Source organism: Sander lucioperca, chromosome 4 (genome assembly GCF_008315115.2).
Source record: "Sander lucioperca isolate FBNREF2018 chromosome 4, SLUC_FBN_1.2, whole genome shotgun sequence".
Taxonomy (NCBI): Eukaryota; Metazoa; Chordata; class Actinopteri; order Perciformes; family Percidae; genus Sander; species Sander lucioperca.
In genome coordinates, this window is record NC_050176.1 from 10,535,851 (window position 1) to 10,550,569 (window position 14,719).

General features: G+C 39.7%; 1 protein-coding gene across 4 annotated transcripts in view; it reads right to left on the reverse strand.

Moving 5' to 3' along the window:
* The window catches only part of rbm20 (RNA binding motif protein 20), a 57,928-nt gene that overhangs the window by 3,126 nt on the left and 40,083 nt on the right, over positions 1–14,719 (reverse strand). For all 4 annotated transcript variants that reach the window (XM_031289319.2, XM_036000786.1, XM_036000787.1 and 1 more), the window contains exons 6-12: positions 7,733–7,879; positions 4,432–4,563; positions 4,272–4,351; positions 3,420–4,128; positions 3,241–3,327; positions 2,496–3,078; positions 1,490–1,555 (exon numbers count right to left, since the gene is read on the reverse strand). In XM_031289319.2, coding sequence (XP_031145179.2) covers positions 1,490–1,555; positions 2,496–3,078; positions 3,241–3,327; positions 3,420–4,128; positions 4,272–4,351; positions 4,432–4,563; positions 7,733–7,879 — 1,804 coding nt within the window. The remainder of the gene's footprint in view (positions 1–1,489; positions 1,556–2,495; positions 3,079–3,240; positions 3,328–3,419; positions 4,129–4,271; positions 4,352–4,431; positions 4,564–7,732; positions 7,880–14,719) is intronic.

Below are 14,719 nucleotides of genomic sequence, written 5' to 3' on the forward strand. Positions count from 1 at the left end.
AGCATGCCTCTGTCAATGGCAAGCTAAATAATTAACTTCATAATCGATTCTCGTCAACATAATATTTTTTTAATGAATGAAAAAAAGGGACAACATATATTACTGAAAAAAGATACAACCAAAATGAAAACCTTTTTAATTTACTTGCAAGTGTTTTATGTCACTCAGATATGAAATACAAATTAAAGGTAACTCTATTCAGAGAGGAACTTCACACATTGACAGCAAAATGTATTGTATCTGGAAACAAATAACTTATACAAGCTGAAACCATGAGACTGGATGTTAGTAAACTGCACATGAAAAGTGTTCATAAAAACACTACAATTTTATTTTATCCATCAATGTTGAATGAATTAAAGGGGAAGTGACACTATTCTGTTACTTAATGGTTTCTGCTGATAAGATGAAAACCCTCTTACAAAACATACATGTCCTATATTAGTATGCATGTTATTTTAGTCCCTTAAAAAGGTGAGTACCAAGGTACTTTTCAACAGGCTGTGACAATAAAAACAATGGTACCCAAAATGGCAACAACAACAACAACCACTTGACTAATCAGTGTTAAATTTGTGTGGACACACACACACACATACACACACACACACACACACACACACACACACACACACACACTCACAAACTCTCGGGGCATCATACTATAACAGAAATAGCCACACTCATGTGTCTCATGTTGTTCTATTGTTGTTACACTGCACCAGTCTCCATGCAGCAGGCCCAGTACTGGCCATGTGCTGCTTGGCTGTGTCATTCTAGCCCTAATAATAACATAAATACTCATCTCTCAGGGGTGCATTTCACAACCTGCTCACAGAAATAGGTCGGCAAAGTGACCAAGCAATTCCACTCAATTAGAGTGCTAATGCAACAGGCTGTCAGTGCACTTAATGGGGTACATGATACGACTTTATCTTTAGGACTAAAGACTCTGACACACCAACCCCACGGCCGACCGTCAGCAGAAAAGGCAGTCGGACTGACCCCGAGTTGGTCAAAAAAGTGCCACGGAACACACCGAAGCGACGCCGACTTGAGCATACGTTCTGTGCGTGCGCGAGACGTTATACGTCTCCATAACAGCAGGCTGCGCTAATCTGTATTGTCGCCCCAAAAATCTAAACCGGCAGCTGATTGGACGAACGCGTCACGCAGGTCTGGCCGATAATCGGGTTGGTGTGTCAGCGCCTTAAAACCACAAGCTGAAGACTCAATGAACTTGTCTCTGCGACAATGATTAAATATAGACCAGTTCAAGGACCCTTGGACTGGGTTTAATTCAGCCAGAGAAATCTGATCCGGTTTTATCATTATTTTCATTAAATCTTTTTTACATAACCTGATATTTGCGGACAGAATAAATAAAATCATTGTGGATCTCAAATATAGTGGGTATTGTTCTCATTTTCAGTGTATTTTAAAACATTCAAGTTAGAATCAGAGTGATAATGAAACTTGTTACACTTACCCAAAGGGATGCTGTGTTCACTGACAGCTTTGTCTTGCTCACGAGACGGCGAGGGGGCCTCAATCTCTGTAAAAGACATATCAATTATTAGAAAGGCATGATGCACAAAACATTACAAATGATGCTCTTTGAGGGCATGTTACGTATTGACATGACAGAGTTGCAGGAAATATCTGAAACAAGATAAAAAATACAAAACTGTTTGCAAGAGTCGTTACTGGAGGCAATGTAAATATTCTATAATTGTAATCATGACCACAGCCCATTAACTACAGACCATTTTGTGGTCCTACACATCCTATGTGAAACTCTTTGAACTTCAGAATGCATTTTTGCACGAAAAGTAAATACTTAAATGATTAATAGTTTAGCAAAATAGTTTATTCAAGTTAGTTGAGTTGATTTTTTTGATAATTGCCTAATCCATCCTGTTGAGATAGACTTAAAAACATCTAAACCTATCCATTAGGATTCTTAATGTAACCGAACACTGGACCTCACGTGAATTAGTCTATATCCACGACCTTCCACTACTGGGATTGCTCCGGTTCTGCCGGATCACGCTCTTTTCGCCTGGATGTCCATTACCTTCCGCTTCCTTTGTGTTGGAATTTTAAACTCCGGTCGATTTATGAGGACTATGGTTAACTGCTCCTCAGATCTCTGCAGGGTAAATCCAGACAGCTAGCTAGACTATCTGTCCAATCTGAGTTTTCTGTTCCACGACTAAAACAACTTTTGAAAGTACACGTGTTACACCAAAACAAGTTCCTTCCCGAGGTTATTTTGCTGCGGCAAAGTGGCTTTGTCGGGTGCTAATCACCCGCCCAACACGATTGTGATTGGTTTAAAGAAATGGCAATAAACCAGAGCATGTTTTTCTCCCATCCTGGAATGCTGTGTGGACTAGCCAGACCCTCCTCTGCAGTGCTATGGAGGAAGGTCTGGTAAAGCGAGACTACACGTGAATCTACTATTAGGATTTGACTAGTCTTTTGAAAAGTACCTTTTTTAAGCATATCAGCATCCTTGTGTTGAACCCCATTACTGATTGTTTCTGTGACCTGTCCTACTTCCAGGGTTTTGCTGTCCTCTGATACACAAATGTGATTTTCCATTGGCTCCTCTAGGGGTCCACTTTTGGTTACTTTTTCCATTAAACATGTCTCCTCCAGTGCAGCCTTGAACTCCTCACTGGGGAAGTCACTAAGGTTAGTGATTGGGAGCTCAGGAATCTCTGGACTGAGTGTCTGGTCTTCAGGACTGGTTGCAGTTAAAACATTCCCTGGTTTCTCATCTATAGATGTTTCTGCCAGGCCTCCAGCATCCTTTTCCTGGTTAGACTTCTCGTTGGACGTCTCCCCGACCTCCAAGGACGAGGAGGAGGTAGGTGGTAATATATGCTCCTCGGCTGCTTCTTCCTCTGCAGACTCTTTGGGGCAGGATACATACTCTTCCAGTCCTGGAAGATCCGGCTCAATTATGGAATCATCTTCTCCTCCCACTTCATCTACAGTGACCAGTTCCTCCATGTTATTAGGATACCAACACTCTTCATCAGTGTCATCTCCACTTCGCCACTCCTTCACCTTAGAAAAGTGATCAAGAAAAAGAGCTGTTAATATTCTACTCCAACTGCAGTAGTAGCAACCTGTAGCTTTAAAGAGGATGTACACAAGTTTACAGTTAACCGGTAGGGTCAAATAGGGGCGTGAAGGAGTTTGAAGAGTTTGATAAAAATGTTTACTTACAGTGTCTCTTTCTGTACTACATTCAGTAGCCTCTTTTGGCATATTGCTTTGCTGAGGTGAAACAGATTTTTCTTTTGACTGGCGATCCTGGAAAAAGAAATGACTTAGCAGCTAAAAGGCTGTGCCATGCAAAGGAAGTATACAACAACAAATAATATATATTTACAAAAGGAACTCACGGTATTTTCAGTAGCATTTTCTTTCTCATGTTTTTCCACAGTGGTGTGTCTCCTGCTTATCTTTTTGCTCCTGCCCCTGCCTGGTGAACCCTGCCTCTTGTCTTCTAGTGTTCTGCGAAGTGGCTCCTCAGTTATCTCAAACTCTGAATGCCTTGATCTACTGTGGTAGTCACCACCATCCCTCCTCTTTGGCTTTGCATCATGCCTTTGGTATGGAGGTCTGGGCGGCTTGTCTGACTTGTACATTTGTTCCTTCATGTAGAAATCGTCCTCCATATTCCTGTAAGAGTTGAAGGACATGCCTTGAGGGCTGCCTCGTGGGTGCCAGTCTCTGTTGCCCCTCATCCCTTCACCTCCTCCTCCTCCTCCTCCTCGCTCATCTGCAGATCTTGAGCTGATATGATCCAAGGGTTTCTGGTAAGCCTTCCGACGGTCAGCTGCCCTTCCATTGGGCCGATCGTCATCCACGTTGCCCTCATTCCTCCATGGGTCATCCCTCTCCCTTTCATCCTCACCCCTGCGTAAGTGTGATGACCAATCCCAAGAGCCCCGGCGGGGGCCCAAGCCATTGCTGCCTCTCTCCGGACCCCTGCATGGTGCCCCCTGGGGGCTGTGGGCTGAGCTGCATGATGTAAAACTGGGGCTGTGGGAATGAGGACTCAGAGAGTGGCTGATAGGGCTGCGGGAGCGTGCTCTCTCTGGCATGTAGCTGGAGGGAGATGATGGGTAGATTACATGGAGAAATCCTCTAAAGATGCACTTTGTGTTGTTATTTATGAGATCAGAAATGTCACACTGACTCAACTTCAATAATGATAATTAATTAATGAAACAAATGAAAAGTTTCCTTACTGTTCAACTTCTGGCATCTCATCCCTTTCCCTCTGAGAGGTGAGATCCTGGATGATCGATTGAACATCTTTACCTGGTTTCTATACAGAAAATACATTTGTGTTCAGTAATTGGCTAATGCAACCTATAACCTGCTGTTTACTTTGCTCTTCAGTGTTACCTTGAGTTGCAGCTCCTTGTACCTCTTAGACATTCGTATGAGTAGTTTCTGATTGTTAACCATTGCTGGAGTAAGCTGGTAGTATTGAACCATGGCCTGAGCTGCTTCAACATATGCCATCTCCAGAAATGCCTTGTAGGACAAGAGAAAATTGCTGTAAACAATAATCCCCTTCTGACAGTTATATGGTTTGTCCTGCAGGCCATCTGCACAAACATGTTTCACATCTCCGATGTCAGACTGGATGCAAGCAAATCTTTAAAAAAATCATCATCACAAAGTATCACATATCATTGCCATAATAAATCATCAGAACAGTTGTTTTAGTCCCTGTAACTGACAATTTTATTATGAATGCTTTAAATTTGATAGGGGTGATATTAATGGTGTAGTTCAGTTATGATATCTGAAACCTGGGAACCTGAGTGAGCTGTCATGTACTGGTAGTTAAACACCCAGTAAGTTGTGTCAAAGTACATGATATCAAATAACAGCTGCAGCAGAAAAAAGCTAATGAAATCACAAAAATGCACATAAATAACTTGGTGATTTGCATTTGGATAATTCTTTTCCAAGTGAAAATGTCATCATCATCATCAACCTTTATTTAGTTCTCAGGAGTACAATTGAGGGCAAGCCCATTTAAACATAAAATAAATCATCAATATAATTTAGAACACAATTTACAATTTTTGCACATATATAAATACTCAATGCAAAGACTGTAGAAATCATTAATAACAATTATGAGCAATCAACATATATACTTATAAATACAATCGCAAGGGAATCCAGATAAAATTAGCATTTAAATGACTAAAAGCAATTACATCCAAAATGATGAGTATTTAAAACCAGTGCTCTAAACTGCCCATATGTTGGAAGATAACTTAATTTAAATGATTGTTGTAGCGTGTGCCAGGTGGTTAGTGCATTATAGAAGAATGCCGATTTCCCTAGTTCTGATTGAACCCTCGGGACCTTAAGTAAAAGTTGGTTGTTAGATTTGTTTGATAAGGCCCTGAGTTCCACTCTAACAGAGCAGAAATATAAGGAGGGAGCTTACCGTTTATGGTCTCAAAAATGAACAGACACCAATGGTTTTCACGTCTTTCTGCTAATGAAGATAGACCCGCTTTAGCATAGAGTGCACAGTGATGGGTGTTGTAGCTCTCTCCAGTGATAAATCTTAGAGCGGAGTGATAAATTGTGTCAAGGCGTATGAGATTAGATGGAGCAGCACTTCTTTAAATAACGTCACCATAATCAAGCACTGAAAGAAAAACTGCTTCAACAATTATTTTTCTGCTTGATAAAGGGAAGCAGGATTTGTTTCTGTAAAGGAATCCTAGTTTCTAGAAACGAAAACTTCTCATCAAACCAGATGCCAAGATATTTGTACTTGGACACACGCTCTATTTTTGATCTACTTGCAGTGTGTATAAACAAGCTATATAGTCAATATTCCTGGCCTTAGTAAACAAATACATTTTGTCTTACTTGCATTTAGAACCAGCTTATGTTTAACCAGCGCTTCCTGTAGGGCATTAAAAGCAAGCTGTAGCTTCTCCAAGGCAAGCTGAACAGAATCTGCAATGCAATATATAATTGTGTTGTCTGCATAAAGATGGACATGGCAGTCATTCAAAGAAACAATATTATTGATATAAATTAGGGCTGTCAATCGATTAAAAAAATTAATCTAATTAATTACAGACTCTGTGATTAACTAATCGAAATTAATCGCATACATAATTAACGGTGCCTGAACCGATACTTTTTAAGAAAGTAAAAAAAGAAAAGAAAACAAAGGGTACTAAACAACAGTTGGTGACATTAAAGAACGGCTTGTGTATTGCTAAGGCCATATGGTCAAAATTAAATGATTTAATAATAATGTATAACAATAACAATAACTTATTTCACTAGTAAATTGCTGTTGAACGACAAAAACAACCACCAAGGACATTTACAATAACTTCAAATGCACCACGAAGCTGTAGTTTACTAGTTCCATCTAACGCACCGTCTGTGTTGTTTTTCCGACGGCAGCTCGGCAACTGCAGATTGTTACATTCCGCTGTTGAGTCACAGTCCTCTACAGTAAAACACAGTCAAACTTTACACCGTTCAGCATTTTAACCGTGTTTAATCCAGCTATAGCTAGCGGTAGGCTAACGTTAGCTGCTGTCGAGTATAGTGTTAACTAGCTAGCGGTAGGCTAACGTTAGCTGCTGTTGAGTATAGTGTTAACTAGCGTCACATGCAGCGGTGTTTGTGTTGCCTGTATCGTCTTCAGAGCATCAGAGATAAGTGCAGACATATCAGTGGCACCAGATTTCGGTAGCCAGAGTTGGCAGGAAGAAGATTTTTACAAGTAAATGTTCCAGTTAATGATCCAGGCAGCACATTCTCGTCTCCCTCCTTCATTTTACAGTCCAATGGTGGCTAGAACGGCTCCGGGTCAAACGTCAATATGGAATGGATTAATCTGCGTTATTTTTTTTAACGTTATTTTTTCTCAGATTAATTAATCGAAATTAACGCGTTATTTTGACAGCCCTAATATAAATATAAAAAAGGACAGGTGCCAGAACTGATCGCTACAGGACCCCCTTAGAAATTGGCAAGAACAGAGATTGGATGTTTCCGGACTTTACACACTGAGCTCTCCCATGTAAATAATTTTCAAACCAATCACATGCCTTATTATCTAGCTTTTGAAAGGTCTACAAAAAGGGAGGTACAATGCTTCTTTTCATCAAGGGCAGATATAATATTATTTGCGACTAATGTAACAGCTGAGATGCTACTGTGATTAGCTCTTAGTTCTGATTGGTGAGGACTCAAAACTGCAGAACTACTGAGGAAAACCTTAAGTTGATTATTTAACAGAGATTCCAGGAGTTTAGCAAGGCATGGTCATTTTGAAAGTGGTCTGTAATTGTCCGTATCATTTTTGACTCCTCCTTTGTGCAGTGGAGTTATGTGTGCCAATTTCCAGATACTGGAAAATATGCCAGTTGAAATAGAAAGGTTGAAGATATGAGTTAATTGCTCAGCAATAAGTGGAGCAGCCAGTTTAAGAAAGAAAGGATCCAATTTGTCCTCGCCAATTGAACCCCTGGGATTAATAGCTTGCAAGGCATCAAATACAACATCAGAAGAGATGGGATGGAATGAAAGCTTGGAGATCTGACGCATGTTATGTGCACAAAATATTTACAGGATCAACACATTTTCTGTCATCAGGACATGTATATGAATAACAAATAATGACTCAACAATAAGGTTCTTGTACCTGATGGGTAGAGCGCATGAGGATGTAGTTGGTGACTTTGCCAAAGGGTAGTCCCAGGTTGATGACATCATTCTCTGTGCAGCTGCCTTCAGGGAGGTTGCAGATGTGAATGACTCGCCCTGCTGTGGCCTTTCTGGGTGAAAATGGCTGCAAATAATCAAAACAATTACAACCATGAATATTATTTAAATATCACACAGATCATTAGCAAAACAACTATTGGACATCTGACAATAAAATGTGTTGAATTGAGTCAACAACCCTAATACCGTTATATCAATATTTAAACATTCAAACTTGCACCAAACCAGAGTCAAAGTAACTGCTTAAATTACATTAAAGCTGGCTGAGGCACCTTATTTTTGCTATAGGGCTCTGTTTTGAGGCTTAAGTAAATCTAGCCTGTGATGGTAGGATTTGGTCAATCCCAGGTCATTTCAGAGAGATGATGCTCTGTTTTGTGCACACATTGCCTGTGCAACAGAGAGAGAGAGAAGAGGTCTCACTCTAATTCAAACTATGGCGTTTTTTGCATTCTACCCCCTGCAGCTTCAACACCATGAACTGGGCAAGTCATCTGGTTTTGTTCAGTTGTTAACTTTAGTGCGCAAACCTGCCAACCCTATGATAAGAACCTCTAAGATCCTGCGTGCACTGAACCCATCTGTCGTAGGTCAAGGAGTCTATTTGCAATGTGTAAGCCAACGCCTCCAACCACTTCCTTTTCTATTTCTACATAGGCAAATATACAAGATATAACATGTGACTACGACAGTTGAGAAGTTTTCAAAGTTTTTATTTTTTCACTTTTGAAATAGCTAGGCTAGCAGTTTCCCCTTGCTTCCAGTAATTGTAGGCATAACTTTCAATCAGATATGCACAGATGAAACGGAAACTAAAATTATATCTCCTCATCTAACTGTTGGCTCGACAGCAAAAAAAAACATTCTTCCAAAAGTCTCTGTCTTGATGTGTAGCACATCAAAGCCAATCATACTGTAGGAAACTAGTCCATCTAACGTCAATGTAACACTATCACACAGGATGTCATGTCACTTTCCCTTCTTGATACAACCCACCTCATTCCATCTATTAATAGTTCCTTGGCAGTAGTGCAGCAGTGATAATCAAAGTTTACTTGTTTGGATTTAGAGACTTGTCAGCTGACTGGCCCCAGACATTTCACACATTTGACACAAATCCCTCTGGGCTGCCAACTATATTGACCTGCACTGCCGCCGGGTTCGGGCCTATCTGTTATTTCTCAATATTTCCCCGGGTTTGAATTTGGTCGGGTTTGCGCGAATTTCACAGTGTTTCTTTTTTCATGCAGACCGTATCTGTGTAATGTCGTGGTCATTTGATTGTCTCATTGATTTTTTGCTGCTGTTTAAAAATCATGTCACTGACAGCAGTTGTCCCGAGACTCCTGACTCTCATCGATATGGAGAAATGTTATGCAATCTTTATTTAATATGGCATATACAGTAACAGTTTTTGGGCTGTGCTGAACATTTGAGAAGGCGCATATCGGAGATAAGGTCACAAATGTTTGTTACAGCGCTGAAAAGACTTTAGTTGACTTTGGTCCGTGTACTTGGTGGCCAACGGATTTTCGTTTTGAAAGGAAAAAAACAAAAACGAAAAACGGCCAGTTTCCCAATTACCATTAGTAAATAGGAAAACAAAAAACGGAAAACAACCCATTATTCGTTTTTTGTTTTGATATTAAAAAACGGAAAACGAAAAACAATCTCGTTATCCGATTGTCTTTGATGTATTTGTAGATGGAACTCGGAAATTAAAATGTGTGTATAAATCGTATTCCTTTGTCAGTACCCGATCCGTACCGCCTGTAAAATCCGTTCTGTGCACTGCCTGATCAGTTCTACGCTTGCGCGAGCACCGGCAAACTTCACAGCTCTATGCACGCATTGGCGTAAGGATGTTTGGACATTCCCGGTTACCGGAAGAAAACATTAGACAGTGACAGTAGACCGTTATGATGGCAGAGATGAAGTTTACAAGGTGTTTGCTGGAGTTGCCTAAAGTATCTGTTAATGATATACGGAGGGTCGTCCGGCCATCCAGTACAACACCATGTAGCAAATTGAATAAAGGCTTCAAATTTTACGTTTCATCATTTCTTTGCAACTTTGAAGGTAATTTGCTAACGCTAGCTAGCCTGAGCTAGAAGCCTTGCTTTGGTGTTTTAAATTATGACTCCGTCCTGCTTCAGGTTAACCATGCTTTTAATAAAGTTTAAGCATGTGTATACCTCTCACTTCATGTGTTTGTACTTTTATGTATCGGGTAAAACAGGGCTACAAATGAGATCTCTGTGAGAGACCAGCATACTCCTAGCAAACTATTATGTAGCTCAATGCTGGACATTTCACCCCTAATTCCGGTCACTTTACTGTATTTGTATTTGTTTAGTATTTGGTTTAGAAGCCTTTATTGGTGATTTTTACGGTACAAAGTCCTGCTACATACGTACATAGCTAGCTATATGCTCCGCTATGTCGCGTTAGCATGCAGCTACAATAGTTATGAGTATGCTAATGTTAGATTGTAGTGGAACGAAGCAGCACTTTCTAATGTCAAAAATCACAGATAAAGGCTTCTGAACCAAACACTACACAATCGGACATGTTTCAGCAGGAATGTGACCCGGAATTGGGGAGAATTTAACAACATTGTCAGCTAAGATGACCGTTAGCATGTAGCTACTATAGTGTTTACTGCCGTTGGCATGTAGCTACTAGTGGTATACAGCAGTGGTGGCTGGGAGAGCTGTCATCCCATCTTCAAAAGGACACTTATGTACGTTTACACTTCATCGCATTAATAATAGACAGTCTATGGTTATTAGTCAAGACGAAGTATTAAAGGTAAAAACATGAACGTAAACAACACAACAACGATGTCGCTACACGGTTTTGGATCAGTGACAAGTTTCGAATGTTTGTAGCTATGACTATTGTATAATAAAGATTTAATAAAAAAGTTGTAATGTTTGGTCGTAAAGTGTTGACACATGGTACAAACATAGACTGTAAATCGCACATGGACATTGTTAGTTTTCTGCTACGTAATTATGCGCATGCACAGAACGGATCTTACAGGCCAATAAATGCTATTGAAGGGCGGGTCTTGGCGTGGCGGGAGTAACTTCCGGGTCACGAAAAAATACCAATGCAAAATTAAGGAATACGACTTATACACACGTATTTTAATTTCCGAGTTCCATCTACAAATACATCAAAGACAATCGGATAACGAGATTGTTTTTCGTTTTCCGTTTTTTAATATCAAAACAAAAAACGAATAATGGGTTGTTTTCCGTTTTTTGTTTTCCTATTTACTAATGGTAATTGGGAAACTGGCCGTTTTTCGTTTTTGTTTTTTTCCTTTCAAAACGAAAATCCGTTGGCCATCAAGTACACGGACCGACTTTACTTGTATTAAATTTGTTAATATGAATTTGTGTTTTTAACCGGCTCGGGCGTGAAACTGCTGCTGTAGTTCGGCTCTGGTTGGGCTTGCACAGAAATATATGCTGGTTCATGTAGGTTCAGGTCAGATTTTTTTGGGCCCGATCATAGCTCTAGTGGGCTGCAGAGAGACAGTACAGAGATAGTGAAACTACTTTAATCTGTTTTGGTTTTAGGTATTGTATTATCACTATTTCTGACAATCTATTGCTTGATTATTATTTACTTTTATAGCTTTATTTGTAAGGCATATAATATAAAAAGTTTTTAGTCTTCCTTTGTTTCTCTTCCAGATTTCTTATTATTCATCCAACCTTTTTCCCAGCTCAAATATTTTGCGGCCCATCTGTCCCAACTTCTTGCCAAAGTACTTATCTTCACATCTGTCTTTACCTGCATCTTTCCTTCTTAGACTCTCAACCACATTTTTCAACCTCTATCTCTGTCCAAAGCAGACATGCTAAGAAGGCAACACAGATGATCTAAAGAACTAGCTCCACCATAGAAGGGACTATGGCTGCCTGGTTCAGAGGCATGTGAAGAAGAAGTCCAGCGTCCATCATGCATCATATACACGCTTTCAGTTGTTTAACCTTTCCCAACAATGTACATACTACATTTAGAACGCAAAGGCAAACCACTGACTGATTGAATCTGTCTTTCTTTATTCATCATCAAACTAGCCGGTGGACATACTGTCTGACACCTCATGTTCCTCTAACATCATTGCAGAAAGCGGTTGTAAATTCAGCTCGTCATATCTTGGAGTCTTATTTCTGCAAACATTGTGCTGCAACTGCAAGTTTTCCAGTGCCCCTCCTCCTCCTTCCTGCATCTCTGGTTAACAGACCTGACAGACAGTTCCATGTGTGGGACAGAATGGGGTCCTAATTCCACTTTGGACCAGCAGCAAGGGTCTCTGTTTTTACAGGGAATTTGTTCAGGGAAAACTCAACACCAACATACACTTTATACTGGGTCCAATAGATGGGAAGTGTAGAATGTTTAAAGGGGAGGAGGAAACTTTTACAATCTCAAAGTCACTTTACTATGCATGTCGAAACATAATCCGATGCAAGTGTGGCAGTATTCAAAACATACATGAAGCACTGATCACAAAATCCATAAATAATGTGATTGTATCTCACAAAAACCTGATATTAGTAGTTAATAAACTGAGGACACATTTTTTTAAAGAGTACTTTTGGCTAGTGTCACCATTTTTTTAAATGGGATACTCTATTCACAAATTGTGAAAAGGCCATATTACTATTCATACAACCCTGATCAAATGATCTCGATGAGCCAGATCACTTTATTTCTATGACAACTTAATGGTTTCTGGCCAGCAAGCTGACATCAACAGCTTCAGATGATAAGAGCGATAATTTTATTCAACAGCTCCGAGCCACCACTAGAACACATAAAGGTCAGTGCAGGTTGGGCTCAATAAACAGATCCAGGAATAGGCTGTTTATGTTCTTGGACTATTAGAGAGAACAAGAGTCTTGCTCACTGCATTCACTAATGTCTGACTTGTAAAATGCTGTCTGTGTCTGAAAGCTCAGACAGTTTGTCCACAGCACTGATATCACTGTCAAGGTTGGCTCAGGCTTTGAACGGTAGCTGTTTCTGTTAACCGCAAACCAGAGGCGCAGAGTTATGCCATGTCATTGCCTACTCACAAGGAGGCACTACAGTACACACACTTTGGTGGTTGAGACTTTCAATGCATGGAACAACAAAAACAAAACTTTTGGAAACAATGAATTTTCAGTTGACACAAGTCCTTAGCAAAACAATCTCAGTTTTAGGCTATAAATAAAAATTGAACTGGGGATTAAGTATGATTGAAACCTTGTGTATTTACATTTCTCCATAATATAGGCTTTATCACACAAAATTTTACTTTTCAGTTGTTCAGCATAAAGAAAACACAAAATAATAATAATAATACAAAAATACTAGATAATTAGGACTACAGTTGAAAATTAGCCAACTGGCTAACACTGGCGCATTTACAGAAATGTTGATTAATGTGCATTTGTCCTAATCAAATAAACTTACAAACTTAAACTTAAATACAGCAATTTCTTTCCTTCAATGTATTTATCTATAAACGTATGGATGAGCCAATTTGTACCCTACACTACAGTCATCAGAGGTAATGGCTTTACCTGCCACAGTGTGTTCAGCCATATGTTCTGTTGCTGAAGCACTCCCAACTCTATGACCAAGTGAACTAGGGCCAAATGGTGTAAAGGACAACCATTTCACACAGTGCTTTCCTTTTTTCACTGACAGCGTGCTGACTGACATTAGCTGGAATCTCTCCTAAGGACACGTCTGTTTATTTGTACAAAGTAGGTTCCATGTTGAAGGACCCAGGGAAATGGTCAGTCTGGTTTCACAGTTTCTCCCCACGTTCCTTCGCATGGCGCTGGCACGCCGATCCCTCAGATCGCTTTACCAGTCACTCACCAGCCTGAAACCTTACACCGCTGCATGGGGGTGTGACCCGGGGTGTGACCCGGGGGTCTTAAGGTCTGTGCTCCTGACAAGCAGTTAGCTGTAATCCTGTGTTTATCTCTGTTTGAGTTATCTTATCATATAAAGCTACTGTGCTACTTCAAACTGGGCAGCTGGAAACTGCAGTCCAAACTAACGACTGCTGTGTATGTGCAAGCATGCATGTGGTATGCTTGTATGTTATGCACATGTGTGTGAGCTTCTCTGTACAGGTTGTAGTAATTCTTGTTTATTTTGATCACAAAATCTATTTAATTGAAATGTTTACTTTTTAATTTTCATAGACAAACATACTCAAATGAAACTTAATAAACCAAAAATAAGTTTACAAATTATCATTGCATGTGGTTGTGCGTGTGCATTTGTGTAAGCTCTCTGTTCAACACAGGGCTCCAAAACCAATAAAACCCCACCTGTTCTGCTTCGACAGGTGTGTGTTTATAGCAACCAACATTAGCTCATGAAGCACAGCCTATAAATATTTTCCCACTGATACAATAAAAGCCTTTGTCAATAACCAACCAATGAAGCATTTGACTTTCACATCACTGAGTTCAGGCTCCTGTTAAATTTGGTTCCACTGGCAAAAAAAGAAAAGGAACTGGCTAAGATAAAACAGCAGAGTCACGCATGTTTGTTGGAACGGAAGAAGTGCTTTTACAGTAGAGGAGACGTAATGTAAACAACATGGCCTCGAATCTGGAACAGCCCATTGTATTATTATTATTAAATTATCCATTGTATTTTAATTGTACTCTTTACTAGATATTTCTTTTTTACTATATACAACTAGCTTCTTTTTTTCTTTTTAAGTTATCTGTATAAATGCATGTAATATTTATTTATATTCTCTTTAAGTGCAATCCTTTTGTGCATTTCACATTTCTGAAAAAATCCCAAAATGTCAAAAGATACCAAATACATCACACTGAAATACAAGTAAAAATGTTTATACATTGAT